The 13826-nt window shown below is 43.3% G+C and overlaps 4 protein-coding genes across 5 annotated transcripts; 2 read left to right on the top strand and 2 right to left on the bottom strand.

Moving 5' to 3' along the window:
* The first annotated feature begins 888 nt into the window (after window positions 1-888).
* Window positions 889-4744, top strand: LOC128261501 (epidermal retinol dehydrogenase 2). Of its 2 annotated transcripts, none has more exons than XM_052995235.1 (6): window positions 889-1012; window positions 2596-2714; window positions 3404-3557; window positions 3768-3922; window positions 3978-4338; window positions 4394-4744. In XM_052995235.1, exons 2-6 carry the CDS (start codon window positions 2692-2694, stop codon window positions 4655-4657), a joined length of 957 nt encoding a protein of 318 aa, XP_052851195.1. In that variant the 5' UTR covers window positions 889-1012; window positions 2596-2691; the 3' UTR covers window positions 4658-4744. The 2 variants fall into 2 exon arrangements, with proteins under 2 accessions (XP_052851195.1, XP_052851194.1); XM_052995234.1 differs by having other exon boundaries at window positions 903-1061.
* Window positions 4745-5401: 657 nt separating this feature from the next.
* LOC128261484 (rab3 GTPase-activating protein non-catalytic subunit) lies at window positions 5402-11473 on the top strand. Its single transcript, XM_052995207.1, has 9 exons — window positions 5402-5549; window positions 5605-5914; window positions 5967-7748; window positions 7810-8026; window positions 8082-8209; window positions 8715-9840; window positions 10578-10775; window positions 10853-11153; window positions 11218-11473. Exons 1-8 carry the CDS (start codon window positions 5474-5476, stop codon window positions 11027-11029), a joined length of 4014 nt encoding a protein of 1337 aa, XP_052851167.1. The 5' UTR covers window positions 5402-5473; the 3' UTR covers window positions 11030-11153; window positions 11218-11473.
* A 25-nt stretch (window positions 11474-11498) lies between these two features.
* LOC128261514 (WD repeat-containing protein on Y chromosome) lies at window positions 11499-12374 on the bottom strand. The gene is made up of 2 exons (XM_052995250.1): window positions 11679-12374; window positions 11499-11617 (listed from the first exon to the last, which is right to left on the bottom strand). The coding sequence occupies exon 1, from the start codon at window positions 12021-12023 to the stop codon at window positions 11706-11708; it is 318 nt and encodes a 105-aa protein (XP_052851210.1). The 5' UTR covers window positions 12024-12374; the 3' UTR covers window positions 11499-11617; window positions 11679-11705.
* A 153-nt stretch (window positions 12375-12527) lies between these two features.
* Window positions 12528-13662, bottom strand: LOC128261506 (uncharacterized). Its single transcript, XM_052995241.1, has 3 exons — window positions 13510-13662; window positions 12795-13443; window positions 12528-12731 (listed from the first exon to the last, which is right to left on the bottom strand). The coding sequence occupies exons 1-3, from the start codon at window positions 13518-13520 to the stop codon at window positions 12618-12620; spliced, it is 774 nt and encodes a 257-aa protein (XP_052851201.1). The 5' UTR covers window positions 13521-13662; the 3' UTR covers window positions 12528-12617.
* Between the last annotated feature and the right edge of the window lie 164 nt (window positions 13663-13826).

Below are 13826 nucleotides of genomic sequence, written 5' to 3'. Positions count from 1 at the left end.
ATTGACACCAATTATGTGAACGGGTCGTCGATCGCATAAAATTGAACGGCAAACGCGAGGAGAGCCCTTCGATGACCTTCCCCCAAGCAGATAATGAAACAAGAAAAAGAGATCTAATTAATTGTCCAGACTAAAGGTTACCCATTACTTAAGAACTTATAATCTTTTGTATCGTTTATTTATTGTTTGCCTAATTGTGGGACGATTAAAACTTATATAGTTATATATAAAAAGAAAAATATGTTGGCATACGTTACGTATGAGTGATTTTTATAAAAACTTTTTGCGCAAAATCTTAATCTTAATAATAATCAACCATATTAAACGCAGCATGTATGTACCATTTTTTTCAACAAATAATGGGTATTAAAACAAAAGGGGAATGAAGGAAAATGAAATGCAAAGTAAAAGTGAAATTCGATACACAAACATACATATATACATACATACATACATATATGAACTCTGATTATTAGCTCAGCCAAGGACAAAATTGGATACGGGCATTATCCAGATGACGCTGCGTCGCTCTCTTTCTCTTGTTTATGATTACTGAACTTGAACTTGGAGTCGAACTTAAGCTTACTCATCTCAAAAACAGCAACAGCAAAGTATGAAAACGGTAAATCATGCTTAGCCAACTTGATGTAAGCCAAGTTTTAACTTCCCGGTCTTTTGTTTTCGTCTGGACACCATTGAAGGTCAACTGCGGTTTTTGTGTTTGTTTTTTGTCTAAAAAGATAAAAAAAAGTGAATATCATTTGTCTGTTTTGCGATGGCCTCCAAGGATCGCGAACCGGCTCTCTTCCGATCCGTCGCTCTCTTAAGCCCTCTCTTGGGGATAAGCCCTCTCTTGTGGTTTCCATTCGGGTTGACTTAAGTGTCGGCTTCGTTGCTTGTAAACGGCTGCAACTGGAATCATTTGGCGGCGGACAACGAGACTTATCGGTCGTTCCAGTCTCGACTTGGGTTCGGATATTCTTCACACCCAACGATCCATTGGGAATATTGTGTAATTAATGCTTGCATCGCGGATTACTATCAATTCAAAAAAGTGTTAAGTGTGTATTTTGTGAGACTGAATTGAAATTTCTGCAAACAGATAAAACCACATTTAAAGTCCGACAATAAATAAAAAACTATAGTTTTTATAATCCATAATTTTACATGGCAAACAAATTACCCATTTCTCTTTTTAACAAATTGAAATACCTGATTGCTGAAGACAATGAAAAAAAAAATATATATATATAAAAATATATATATATATATTCCATACATATGGAATTCATAATTCCTATCATAACAATTACTAAAATTAACTCATTAAACTAACCAAGTCACCTCAAGGGTAAAAACATAGTTTAGCCATCCATGCTCTAACTATTAATTCGATTAATCTTAATTATTGTTAAAAAATTCCTTTGAAATCATATACTAACTTTTATGAAAATGTTTGCGTTTTCAAGTTAAACAGATCTTTAAATCCTGTTATGTTTTACGATATTCTAGATTATAACAGCTCTTTTCTTTTTCAGTAGAAGTAAAGCTAGCAAATACATAAATTATAGCGTTAACTAATAAACTTTCCTCAGTTACATTTCATTACGTTCAACTAGTTTAGTAATGCTAGTAACAAAGCTTAGTAAACATTAATTAGATACCTTAGTGATTAGGCAACTTAAAAGGCGGGAAAAGTTTAATAGATACCCTCGTTGCATTTTATGGTTATAGCTTTCGGGTTGTTGCAACAAACATTTGGCTTCCCCATTGCAGCAGGCCATGTCTGCCACTTGCCAAGAAAATAAAAGAGCCAACCGCTTAGACTGGAAAAAATGAAGAGAACTTGCAACAAGAGCAAAAGAGAATTTTCCACATTTTGACACCACAAGGGCGTATGCATTAGTTTTTTTAGCTTAATTTAATTTTAGGTTTGTACCATTAGTACAAATTTGTTTTATTTACTTGATAGAACCTTTTAGTATTTTATTGTATTTAAAAAAACCCTGTGTATTAATTATTAGATTTATTATTGAACCTAGTAATGGTGATAGAAACCATATCAGCTAAAATTATTATTTGGCCTTATATTGAAAGGTTAATAATTAATCGTTGGTGAAGAATTCTTTATAGATAATTAATTTTGGAATAGAAACAATTGATTCTTTTTGTACTGTCACATTGGTAACATTATTTTTTAAGGATTTTAAACTTACATTTTTAAGGACACTAACACTCATAATACCCCCTCTCAACGCCCCTGCAACCCAATGTCTTTGTGTGCGTTTGTCTCTTATTTTCTGTGTGCCACATTGGAGTGCACGTAATTTTCCATTTAGTGGCAACCGAATCGAAAACGAAAGTGGAAATGTTGCACTGCCGTTGGCCGCTCCATCTCCTCGCTCGCCCACGCCGCTCGCTCTTGGAAAGCCGGTTGTAAAATCGGGGAAAAATCAAAATAAAAATAATAATAAAGAAAACCGACTCCTCGCCAAGCTCAAAAGCCAAAAGTTGTGAATAGGAAATCGGCAAATACGGAAGAGCGTCGAGTCAGTCAAACTACCCGTGACTCAAAATAATTATTTTTCATTACAGACACTGAATCGCAGTTGGTTCTGCTTGATTTCGCAGTCAAAGGGCGCCGGATTTTGGAATCCAGGGAAAACATATAACCGACAACACTCTGTCGCCATGATAGAGCGGGAAATTATCCAGTAAGTATTAATTCTTATCGCTTTATATACATATAAGCCAGAGATTAAATGCAGCTTCACCAGTTAATACAGTAAAATAACTATTTGTTCACTTCCTTTAAAAACTTTACTTTAAAAACTTTTACAAGTTTAAAAACAATTTACATGACTGTGTTCAACAAATTACTTATACTGATTACCACGGTCAAAATAAACGTTATAAAGTAAGTAGATATTAAAATAAATTGTATGTATTTGAGATCTAAATCATGTTTTAGATCATTTTGAATTTTTGTTTCCCAAATAAATCACAGTAATTGCCTTTAAATAGAATAAATTTAATGGTAAACTTCAAGCGTAAATTTTCACCAAAGGGAGCTTTTACTGTACTTAGCTTAAACCCTTGAGCATCCGAAAAGAGGCCAAGACCCAGTGTCAATACTCGAGGCAGTCTCCATTACCCAGCAGTCTCCATTATCTTATGTTGTACTATATTATGGAGACTTGGCAAAGTCCACCGAACCGATCGCCTTCTGTCTGACCGCTTGAACATTGCACATGCGCATACAAATAGATAAATTAAATCATTTCGGGGTTTGCCGGACCTCAACTTTTGTTCAAATATTTGCCAACTCGGAGTGGGCTGTAAACGCGACTATTTGTTGGGAAATTCGCATCGATATGTGCACTATATTTGTTCTTTATTTCAGCACGACCCCTGCATCAAAGCGCATGTTTGTTGTGCTCCAGGATGTCCTACAATTCTTGGTGCTCTTTGTGCGCATCCTTCTGGAGTTGTTTGTCACCTCGGTGCAGGCTTTTCTGCCCAAACAGCAAAAGGATGTCAGCGGGGAAATAATCCTGGTAAAAATATATTATTTTGCAGATTTATTGTTAACAGATTATAATTTAATGCATGTCTTTTACTAAGTAAATGCATCGGATATAGTTAGAACAGATCAGACTCTTGAGAATTTAATACCTAAGTTCCACCAACAACATGTATTAAGTTTTATATTATGTTTAACTTAATTTAATTTTATTTTATAATTATTTTTTAACCGCTCCCTAAAGATAACCGGAACTGGACACGGAATCGGTCGGGAATTGGCTCTTCACTACGCTTCTTTGGGCAGCACTGTGGTTTGTGTGGACATCGATGAGAAAAACAACCTGCAGACGGTCGAGAAGGCTAAGCGCCTCAATCTAGGCGAAGTGCACAGCTATAGGTATAAGTTCGGCAATAAGTGTCCAGAAAACATTCAAGTTTTATTTAACTTCCAGCTGTGATGTTTCCAAGCGCGATGAGGTTATGGCACTGGCGGATCGAGTTAAGGCCGAAATTGGACACGTTTCGGTGCTGGTGAATAATGTCGGAATAATGCCCACCCACCCGATCCTGCAGCAATCGGACGAGGAAATCAAGCGGGTGTTCGACGTTAATGTGTTCTCGCAGTTCTGGACCATCCAGGCCTTTCTGTCCCACATGCAGGAGAAGAATCGCGGCCACATCATCTGCCTATCATCGATTGCGGGGCTGGTGGGGATCTCCAACTTAGTTCCCTATTGCGCGACGAAATTTGCAGTTCGTGGCCTAATGGAGTCACTGCATGCTGAGTTGCGGGAGGGACCTTACAGGGATCTGGTGAGTTCATTAAATCTATACCTAGTTTTATTAAATTCACTGCAGACCATTGCAGGTAAGGACCACCACCATCTTCCCCTACATGACCAACACAGGCCTGTGCAAGCACCCGAAAGTGAAGTTCCCCTCGATCCTGGGCCTGCTCGATCCCAAGCAGGTGGCCAGACGGATCGTGGAGGCCCACCGCTCCGATCTCATGGAGGTCACCATTCCGAGCTGCCTGCTGCACATCAACAACTGGACGCGACTCCTGCCGGATCATTGCGGCCTGATGCTCAAGGACTTTATCGACAGTGGCGTGGAGTCGGATTTAATTTAGGTTACCGTCGATAGCATAGATCATAGATCGACTTACAATATGTTGCAGTACAATAAACTTACTTTTGGAGTATGATTTAAAATAAAACCAATTTCCATCGTTTTAAATTTAACGGAGCTGCCATTCAAACTAATGGCCAGACCTCGAACTGCCGTAAGGAATAGGGTTAAGGGTTTTATTATTGTTAATTAATCTCTGTACATATTGAAATAGCCACAAGCATTTTGGGAGGAGCATGTGCCGAATCAATCTGACGATATCTTCAAGGAAATTTTCCGTGTGGACCGAAGTATGTTTAAGATTTTAGTTGACCGGCTTCCAAATCTCAGAGAAAAGGATGAATATCCAAGACAATAAGGTAAAAAATTAAAGTTCTCCAATTAAACAAGAAATTGTTCTATTTTAATAACTATAAATAATTTGAAACAATATTAAATAACCTTATTTAAACGAAAAACGACACAACTCGTCAACTGCAATACCAAAGGATTTATAGCATCATCAAAACAAAATATTTAAATGATGCGCCATTATTTCGTAGTGATTGGCGATACCTGTTGCATGAAGTCGATAATGTGAATGCCGATAACACCAGCGCATAACGTAGTTGTATAAAATGCAGTATTTTGATGTATTTGTTTAAACATAAATAAATAAACGTTAGTACGAATTCTCATTAACGGTTTAAAAATGTTTTTTGTTAGCTAAATATTAATTTAATTCAGGCGAACTGCTGAAAACAGCTTTTTTCCAGCTAGAAACGGGCAGCACTGTCGACAATACAGTAAATCAGCTGTGTAATGAAAACAAAAGACAATGGCTTGCGAAGTGAAACACTGCGGAGAAATCCGTGATTTTAGGAAAGTTCAGGAATACTTCGGACTCGGACACGGTGAGATGACTTGAACGTAATCCCCGGATAACCATAATCTACCTGTTTCGTGCAGATGACAACTGGTTGAATGCGGTGAACCATGCCATATCGCCCACGGGCGAACTGATTGCCCTGGCCCAGGGCGAAAAGTTGGCCTTTTTGTCCACCTGCTGGAGCAGCCATGGGAGTGCCAACACCTACGTCCTCGGCTGGTGCGGCGAACTGGAGGATCGCAACCAAATCGTGACCAGTATTACCTGCCTGCCGATGACCCACAGTCGAAGCACCGATGGAGCCATCGAATGGACCTGCGTGGCAGTGGGTCTGGTCTCGGGCATGGTCATCTTCTACACGGACTCCGGCCTGAAGCTCTTCTCTCAATGGCAAGTACGAGGACAAACACTTAGTCACTAACTAATCGACTATGCTTTTCAGCTGCCAGGAAGATCCGGTCATCGGAGTCAAGCTGGAGTCCGCGCCCCGACATTCCGAAGCGGATTCCCTGCTCTACATCGTTTACCCACGCTGCCTGTGCTTCATCAAGGGCCAGGACATCCTGCCCACGCTGACCAACTGCCGGCACAATGTGCAGCGAAGTGCCCTGGAGCGAAGTTCGTATCCCACGGCGGATGTGGTGCCATTCCAGAAGTACAAGTTCAAACATGAGCGCGAGGGCGTGATCAACGATGCCGCCATATCCAGCAGCCAGCGACCGCCCACATACGACTACATTGTCCAGCAGAGCATCGGCATGGGCTACTTCGCCAAGGTGCACGCCACGCCGCCGAGGAGCGCACAGGTTCTGACCGCCGGAGCGGAGCCCTATTTGGGCTTCTTCCAGGCGGAGGAGGGATACAAAACGATGTCGCTGGGCGAGGTGGCCAAGGATGTGATAGGAATAGCGTACAAAAACCTGCTGGGAGGGATCTTCCGACGCGCTCCAGAGCCACTGCCATCGCCCGAGGAGTCCCCACTGCCTGTGCCCACAAAAGAGGCTCCGATGAGGATCCGCTGTCGCCTGTACGACGGAAAGCGTGATGGCCTGACCTTGGCTGTGGCTCCCAGTGGACGCCTGGCGGTCGTCACTGATAATCTGGACCGAGTGATGCTGGTGGACACGCAGCAGGCCATCATCTTGCGCGTGTGGAAGGGCTATCGGGATGCCCAGTGCGCCTTCGTTCCGGTTAAAGAGCGCAGTGTGCGCGGCATCAAGACGCACAAGAGAAAGGCTTTGTTCCTGGTCATCTACGCTCCTCGAATGGGCTGCCTGGATATCTGGGCCCTGCAAAACGGACCCAAGGTGGCCGCCTTCAATGTTTCGAAAAGCGGGCAACTGGTCTACAACAATCACAGTGCTCTGGGCGCCGGAAGTAGTGGTTCAGCGGTTGCCGGCAAAAAGGCTTTTGCTATCAATCACTGCCTTTTCCTGGATCCCAGCGATGGCAGCCTCAAGGAGGTGCACATTCCCTTTCACTATGCCCTCAGCGAAACCAGTTCGCAGACATCTCGGGACATCCATATGCTGCGGCGTCTAAGAAACCAGTTGAGAGGCTTGAATCATGGCGATGCCAAGGATGCAATGCTGAGCGAGATAGGGGAACTGGCAAGTGAACTACTGACACTAGAGGTCCGTCAACAGTGCCTGGAGATGGTGCTCAAGAGCAAGAAGCTGCAACCACGGGTATTTCAGTGCATCATTAATGCCTTTATTGAAAAACCTCTACCCAACCCGGCAATTTGCGAGGAATTTGTCAATCAAATCGAGAACTATAAACGCTTGACCGATCTCTACTTGGCCCTGAGTCTGGCCAATCAGCGGGCAGACAACGAGCCACCCGTGGAGCACCTGGAGCTCTCCGATGCAGATCTTGTGACGATAAACAAGTTGGTTTTGCTCCTGGACGATGGCACCGAGAAGGAAAAGCCGACCACCACCCGCGAGGTGAGCTTCAAGCTGCAGGAGGAGCACAAGACCGAGGAGTTTGTGGATTACCTGAGCATCTTCAACATTGAGAGTCCAGATGGCATCAGTCTGCTTCCGGAGAAGTCCGACAAATTTGGCGCCGTTAGCATCGATCTCTTCAGTCAGTTTTTTGCCCAAGGTCTGTGCTTTGGTCAATTCAAACAGTGGATCCATCAGGCCTGTCTGCCGAGCAGGGATCTGCTAAAGCTGGTCACTTGGTTTTGGCTGGAAAAGCCATTTAAATACAACAACTGGTAAGAATTACGTTGTGACGCCCTGTTTGATCGCTTGCCTTACCATTTTCTCTAATTAAAGTGATGAAGTGGTGGACGACATGTCTAGGATTGCTGCCATGGTGCAGACCGTTTGCGATCTGGCTGGTGAACATATCCACGACTATGCCTATAATGCCATATCGCCGTGGTGGCAAGAGGTACGCGAACTGCTCCTGGAGAGCAAACAGTTTTCCGGCTTGCTGGTGGCCATTGTCTGCAAAACGGTGGCCAGCAATTTGTGGCGCAGCAGAAAGGAGGTGAGTCGACTGAATGTTAAAACCGATTTAGTTGTCAGTTATGAACTTGTAACAGGGTTCCTGTGATGAAGCGTCGCAAAACGAGGAGGAGGAGCGCTGGGAACGCATCTCACACGACGAGGCCCAGTGGGGATTGCTCACTGGCAAGCTGGAAGATGTGGCTGTGCTGGGAGCCATACTGGGGTAAGTCCAGATTTATTCCCCTTTCGCTCAAGAGATAACCCCAAATTGGTGGTTTCTTAACAAAAAAAAAAACAAAAAAAAAATTAATGTATAACATATTAAATACAGTTCAGTAATTTTGTATTGATTTTGTTTTGCTGTAACAAAAATTGTAGTCATAAAACAAAAAATTGTCAACTAATTTAGCACTATTAAACCCAAAACTTGTCGTTAATCGAAGGATCAGAAGTTTTCAAGGCATTTTAATCACCGATGAAAGTAGCAAACTAAAATTCCGCTTCGAGAAAAACGCGTTTTAAGTTTAAAGTAGCAAACTAGACAGACGTTGGTTTCTTTTTTTCAATGCTCATGGGTTTGTCAATGTTTTTTGGGTCGACATATTTTTAAAGGACCTATTTTTAGAAAGTCCTAATTCAAAAATATGCAAAACAAAGAGTTTTGTAAAATTTCAAAGTTACAAAAGGGGCCATACCTACTATTTATTTCTTTACTTTTCCCTTTGCAGGAAGCCACTCACCTGCAGGAATCCTGTCGGTCCGGAGATGTCCTACGAACCACCCGACTGCAGCCTGAAAAGCATTGTGAGCAGCGGAAAGGGCATCGTCACCGAACTGACGGCCAAGTGGCTAATCAGTGCGCAACTGCATCCCAGTAAAGTATTGGAGATCTCGGCACCCGAATCCTTGGACGACGAAAGTAAAATGAAGCCGAAGGGGGGGCCAAAAGAGGAGCAGACCGACGAGGGGGCAGAACTAGAAGAGGACCTGGAAGAGGACCTGGAAATGGCCAAGGAAGTTCAGGAATCAAACCACGAACCGATTCTCGAGCGATTGGCTCTGCTACGCGCTCACTTTCCCTTCAGTTTGGAATCGGGCGTGCTGCTGAGTCTCATGTCCTGGCAGTACATGGTGCAGTGGAGCAAGCAGCTCTCATCGCTGGACCACCTGAGGGCAGCTCTGCTCTGTTTGACCCAATTCCGGACCCCCGACTGGGCCCTAAAGCATGGCATCTGCTGCATGCTTTGGAATGCCACCTTGAAGTATCCGCTCCAGGCGGCGGCGAAGTTGATACAGAAAGTTGGCCGCCTGCCAGTGGACAAGATGTGCCAGCAAGATCTGGATATGTCGGCGGGTAAGGTGCCAGAGTTTCTGGAACTCAGCCTGGAGTTCCTTCAGCACTTCACCACATCGATGGAGCACGACAAGCGGGAGCTGCACTTCGAACAGTCGCTGAGTGAGGGAGCGCTTCCACTGCAATTCCTCGCCCTCCAGCAGCACCACGCCATGCCGCAGTTGCTCCGCCTGCAGACGGAACTGTGCAGTGTGCTCCACTTCGTGTCCTTCTTCCAGTTGCGCGTTCCCAAACCGCTGACCACGCTCTTTGACTCGATGAGCAACAAGGCTCTGCTGGCGGACATCAACAAGGAACTGCCCTACGTTCTGCCCGCTCCAGATCTCGTCCTGCAACAGCAGCGCACCGACTTCCTATGTCGACTTGTGGCCGCCACCATGGACCTGATCAGAGAGGACCTGCAGCAGTTGTACATCCTCGATCACGTTTTTTATATGGCCAAAATCTGCGCTCTGGCCGACAGCTGGGAGGTCGACAAACTTCCCATCCTGAGAAAACAGGTAAAAATATTGAGTTCTTAAAAAAACTAGTGAAAAAAAATGGCTTAGGGTTTATTGAGAAATTTTAAGTTAAGTAGTAGTAACGTAAACGTAAAAAAAATTAATTACACTGAAATATAGCCTATCCATTTGTGAAAATTAACGATGAAATAACTACAAGAAAAGGGTATTATCTACCAATAGTCCATCTTGCATTATATATATGAAAATGTATGTATAAAAATAGTTACAACAAAAAAAAATTAACTTTAAGCTTAACAAAAATGTCATTTTAATATGATTATTATACATTGCTTTTGCCACCAAATAGGTAAAATAACTACGAATAGTAACGTGACTTAAACTTAGCAGTACTCTTAAGATAACTAATGCAAGTTACAACATACAAAATACTGACATCATTTGGTCAAATGGTCTCCAACAAAGAATTTAAAAGTATAACGAAAATTAAGTCCAAAAACATCACGACCGCTCGTTTTTAAAATATTACAAATTAAATTCCATATTTTAAATTTTTAGACCCATAAAGATGGAGAGGTTCTTTACCTTTTGAGCATATAAAAAATAATTCACATCTAGTAACCCACATCTAGTAATCCATGATATTGATTTTGGAGCCACCTGGAGAAGCCATTCGGTTCGAAGGTTCAGTTTGTTAGTTAGTTCGTTAGAGAGCACAACACAGGAAACACATCGGAATAAAAAATATATTAAATATATTTTTTTCCCTCCTCCAGGTGGTGGAGCTGTACGCTTTCGGGTATGATGCGGAGGCCCAGATGCTGCTCCACGACATCAGTGAGGACGAGGAGCTGGGTCGACTGCTGCTCGAGATAGCCGGCCGCCGGCTCAATCTCTACGCAGAGAGCTCGCAGTCCACGTTCCTCAAGATTGCCTCCGTAGGGCACCAGTTGCTGGCCTACCTAGACAACCTGGTAAGTGCTGCCGGCGTATACCATCCGCAGTACTGATCCACGTCCACTTCTCGCCCCGCCCCGCCCCGCCCACGCAGAAGGAGCCGATGACGGAGCAGAGCATCCAGATTGCGGCCACCAAGCCGGACGAGATCGATGTGGCCGCCCTGGACAGGCTGTTGTCGCACGCCTACAAGTGCCTCTGCCGGCGCGAGTCCAAGCAGTTGCCCATCATAGCCCAGATGTACAACGCCGTGCGTATCCTGCAGAACTGAGGTGGAGGATGACATGGAAACACTTTCGTTGTTCAATGTTTATAGCCAGCAAATCATTGCCGCGTTGCCACATTTCAATGTCTTACGGAAAGACATTCACTTAACCATTAGCAAGAACTTATAGGTAAGACTTGAATAAGAGTTGATCGATCATACATATTGAAACTACAATTTACTTATTATTTTAGCAAGAACCAAACACATTTGATGAATCGTTTATTAGCAAGAACTTAGGAAACGAAATGATACACCTGATGATACCATTAGCAAGAACTTAGAACACGAAATGAAGATACCCATTAGCAAGAACTTGGGAAACAAGATAATATACATTGATCTGAAGCACATTAATTGATCGTTAATGAGCATAATAACGGCTGGAGCTTTCCTCGAGGGAAATATGAATATCTTATGTTTGATTAAATATTATATTTTTTAAAATGATTTAGCTGCTTTTTTTATTTAAAGGGTTCAACATAAAATCTAAAATTAATCTTCAAAGATTTGTATATTTAAGTAATTTTATAAAATTGTAATTTTAAAAATTACCTTACACGAAATCTGCCAAGCTGACAATGTATTGTTCATCTGGAATATTAAACAAATATGATTATTAAATTGGTTTTTGGAAGCTTTACAGGAAACGAACAATTTAATGAAAATAATCTACAAGCTATTAAGCAGGATCTCCGCGTGCCTTGGCAGTTCTAGTCTTTGGCTTTCCCTCCAAGTTCGATTGGATCTCTGCCTGCACTCGTCCAATAGCCTCTGGCGTGGGCAATCTCTCCGGCATTCCGGTGGCGTACACCTTAAGATGGGTGTACACGGCAATGTAGCTCTGGCTGGTGTCCAGTTCGATGGGTTGGCTCTGGTCTGTTCGGCCGGGCAGAGCGAAATGCTTGCCCAGAATCGGCTCCTTCAGGGATCTGGCCAGCAGCTTGTTCAATCCATTACGTTCCATTTCCCACTCGTCGGGACTAAGTCTTGAATTCATTGGGAATTTATTGTAGATTTTGACGTATATGGTGTAATGCCTAGAATTTTGTTTCCTCCAAAGGGTACGACGTCCCGAGTTGCACTAGGTTAGTGGTACTGATTCCGACTAATCGGAAAACAACTTTCCCTCCTTCATGGCAACAAGTAGCTCAATTTGGCATTCCTTTCCCTCCCTTCCACCCACTGCGCCTCGTGCTCCATTATGAGTTATTTATTATTTGTAGGAAAAAAGTTGATTTGCTGGTTTGTTCAATTTGGGAACTCGGATGGGACACGCAAGGCCAAGAAGCAACGAACTTGTTTCGTGGGTGGAGTTTACCATGTTGATAAACATGTAGGATAATGAGGAACGTCGTTAGAGACAGTTTCATGTGGTTCCTTAATGGTCTGAGGATTGCTTTTATGAGCTTACAGTGAACTGTCTTTCTATTTTACTAGCAAAAGCATCGAAAACCTTTTGTATAGATGCACATTAAAGGAAAATCAATTTAGATGCAAAGGCTTAGTTTGTATATAAATGTGTATTGGGCTTAGCTACAGAATGGGTTATTGAGGTTGAACAATCACTTAAAGGGGTACTAGCTTAGGATCTCTACAGGCAGCGGGCAATCAGTTCATTTATAGCACTGCCACGATCACCGTATTCTCCACCGCGTTTGTAGGAGACGGAGACCTTCTTCTGCCAGCCATTGCTGGGACTGGACAACTGCAAAAGAGCAAATTCAGGATAAGGATTGTTGTAAGTATATCTACAAAGTACAAAACTTACCATAAATGAGCACAGGAAATTATTGACAGCGGCAAAGTTCGGCCCGACTGTGCAGATTTCGTGGATAATGTCCTCCAGGCAGATCACTCCCTTGTCGCCCAGCTGCTCCTCCACCATGGTGTTCGACTGGATGGCCGTCTTTTTGCCGTCGATGCGGGCAAAGCCCTTCTTGAAGACCAGCTCGCGGATGGAGCTCAGCGAGGGATTGCCGTAGACCACAAAGGGTTCGATCACGCGCAGCAGCAATTGGTTCTCCTTGGTGTTCTCCAGGAAGACGGCGTTGTGGCGCGAGGCCATGCCCAGGGTTCGGAATATTTCCGCGGTGGTCTTGTCGAAGATCTTCTTTCCCGCATGGCGCATCACGAAGATCAGCTTTGGGTTGCAATCCTCGGCGGCCTTGGCACTTTGGTCGGTGATATTGGTGCGCAAAATGGTTTGCTTGATCCGCTTGGCCGTGCGCTCGGCCTTCAGGTAGCCCATTACGAAGGACTCGGCGCGACGGAACTTGTGGTGATCCTTGGTGGCGGTCCTCTTCTTGATGCGGTCATTTCGCTTTTGCGTGACGACGGACTCATCCTGGAGAATCCGCCGCTTGCGATGCTTCAGCACCGAGACTGTTTTGCCGGGCAATTTGTTGGGCACTGCGTATCTAGTTCGTATAATGTTATGACGTAAGTTTACATTATAATAAGTTAATAGTTATAACTCCACTTACTTGTCTGACATTGCTGGTTTTTGGCTTTTAAAATGCAATCAAAGAAAACACGTGCAATTATCAAAACAATAACTAAAAAGGGATAAAGATGGGCAATGTACGACATATGCTCTGTTATCGATAAACGATTGATGCAACAGCTGGTTGCGATTCGGGGTGAATGGCAAGATCGTTTAAATGTAGGCGGGAGTTTTCACTTATTTTGCAAACATATCTACTTTGTAATTGAAAACTAAACGTGACACCTGTTTTTGTACGATCAAAATATGTACACCCGTTTTCAATGGCAATTTCAAAAGTACACCTGCTCACTGGAT

The sequence above is a fragment of the Drosophila gunungcola genome, unplaced genomic scaffold, assembly GCF_025200985.1.
Source record: "Drosophila gunungcola strain Sukarami unplaced genomic scaffold, Dgunungcola_SK_2 000001F, whole genome shotgun sequence".
NCBI classification, from domain to species: Eukaryota; Metazoa; Arthropoda; class Insecta; order Diptera; family Drosophilidae; genus Drosophila; species Drosophila gunungcola.
The sequence above is the reverse complement of the archived record's forward strand: the minus strand, read 5'-3'. Positions and strand labels throughout refer to the sequence as shown.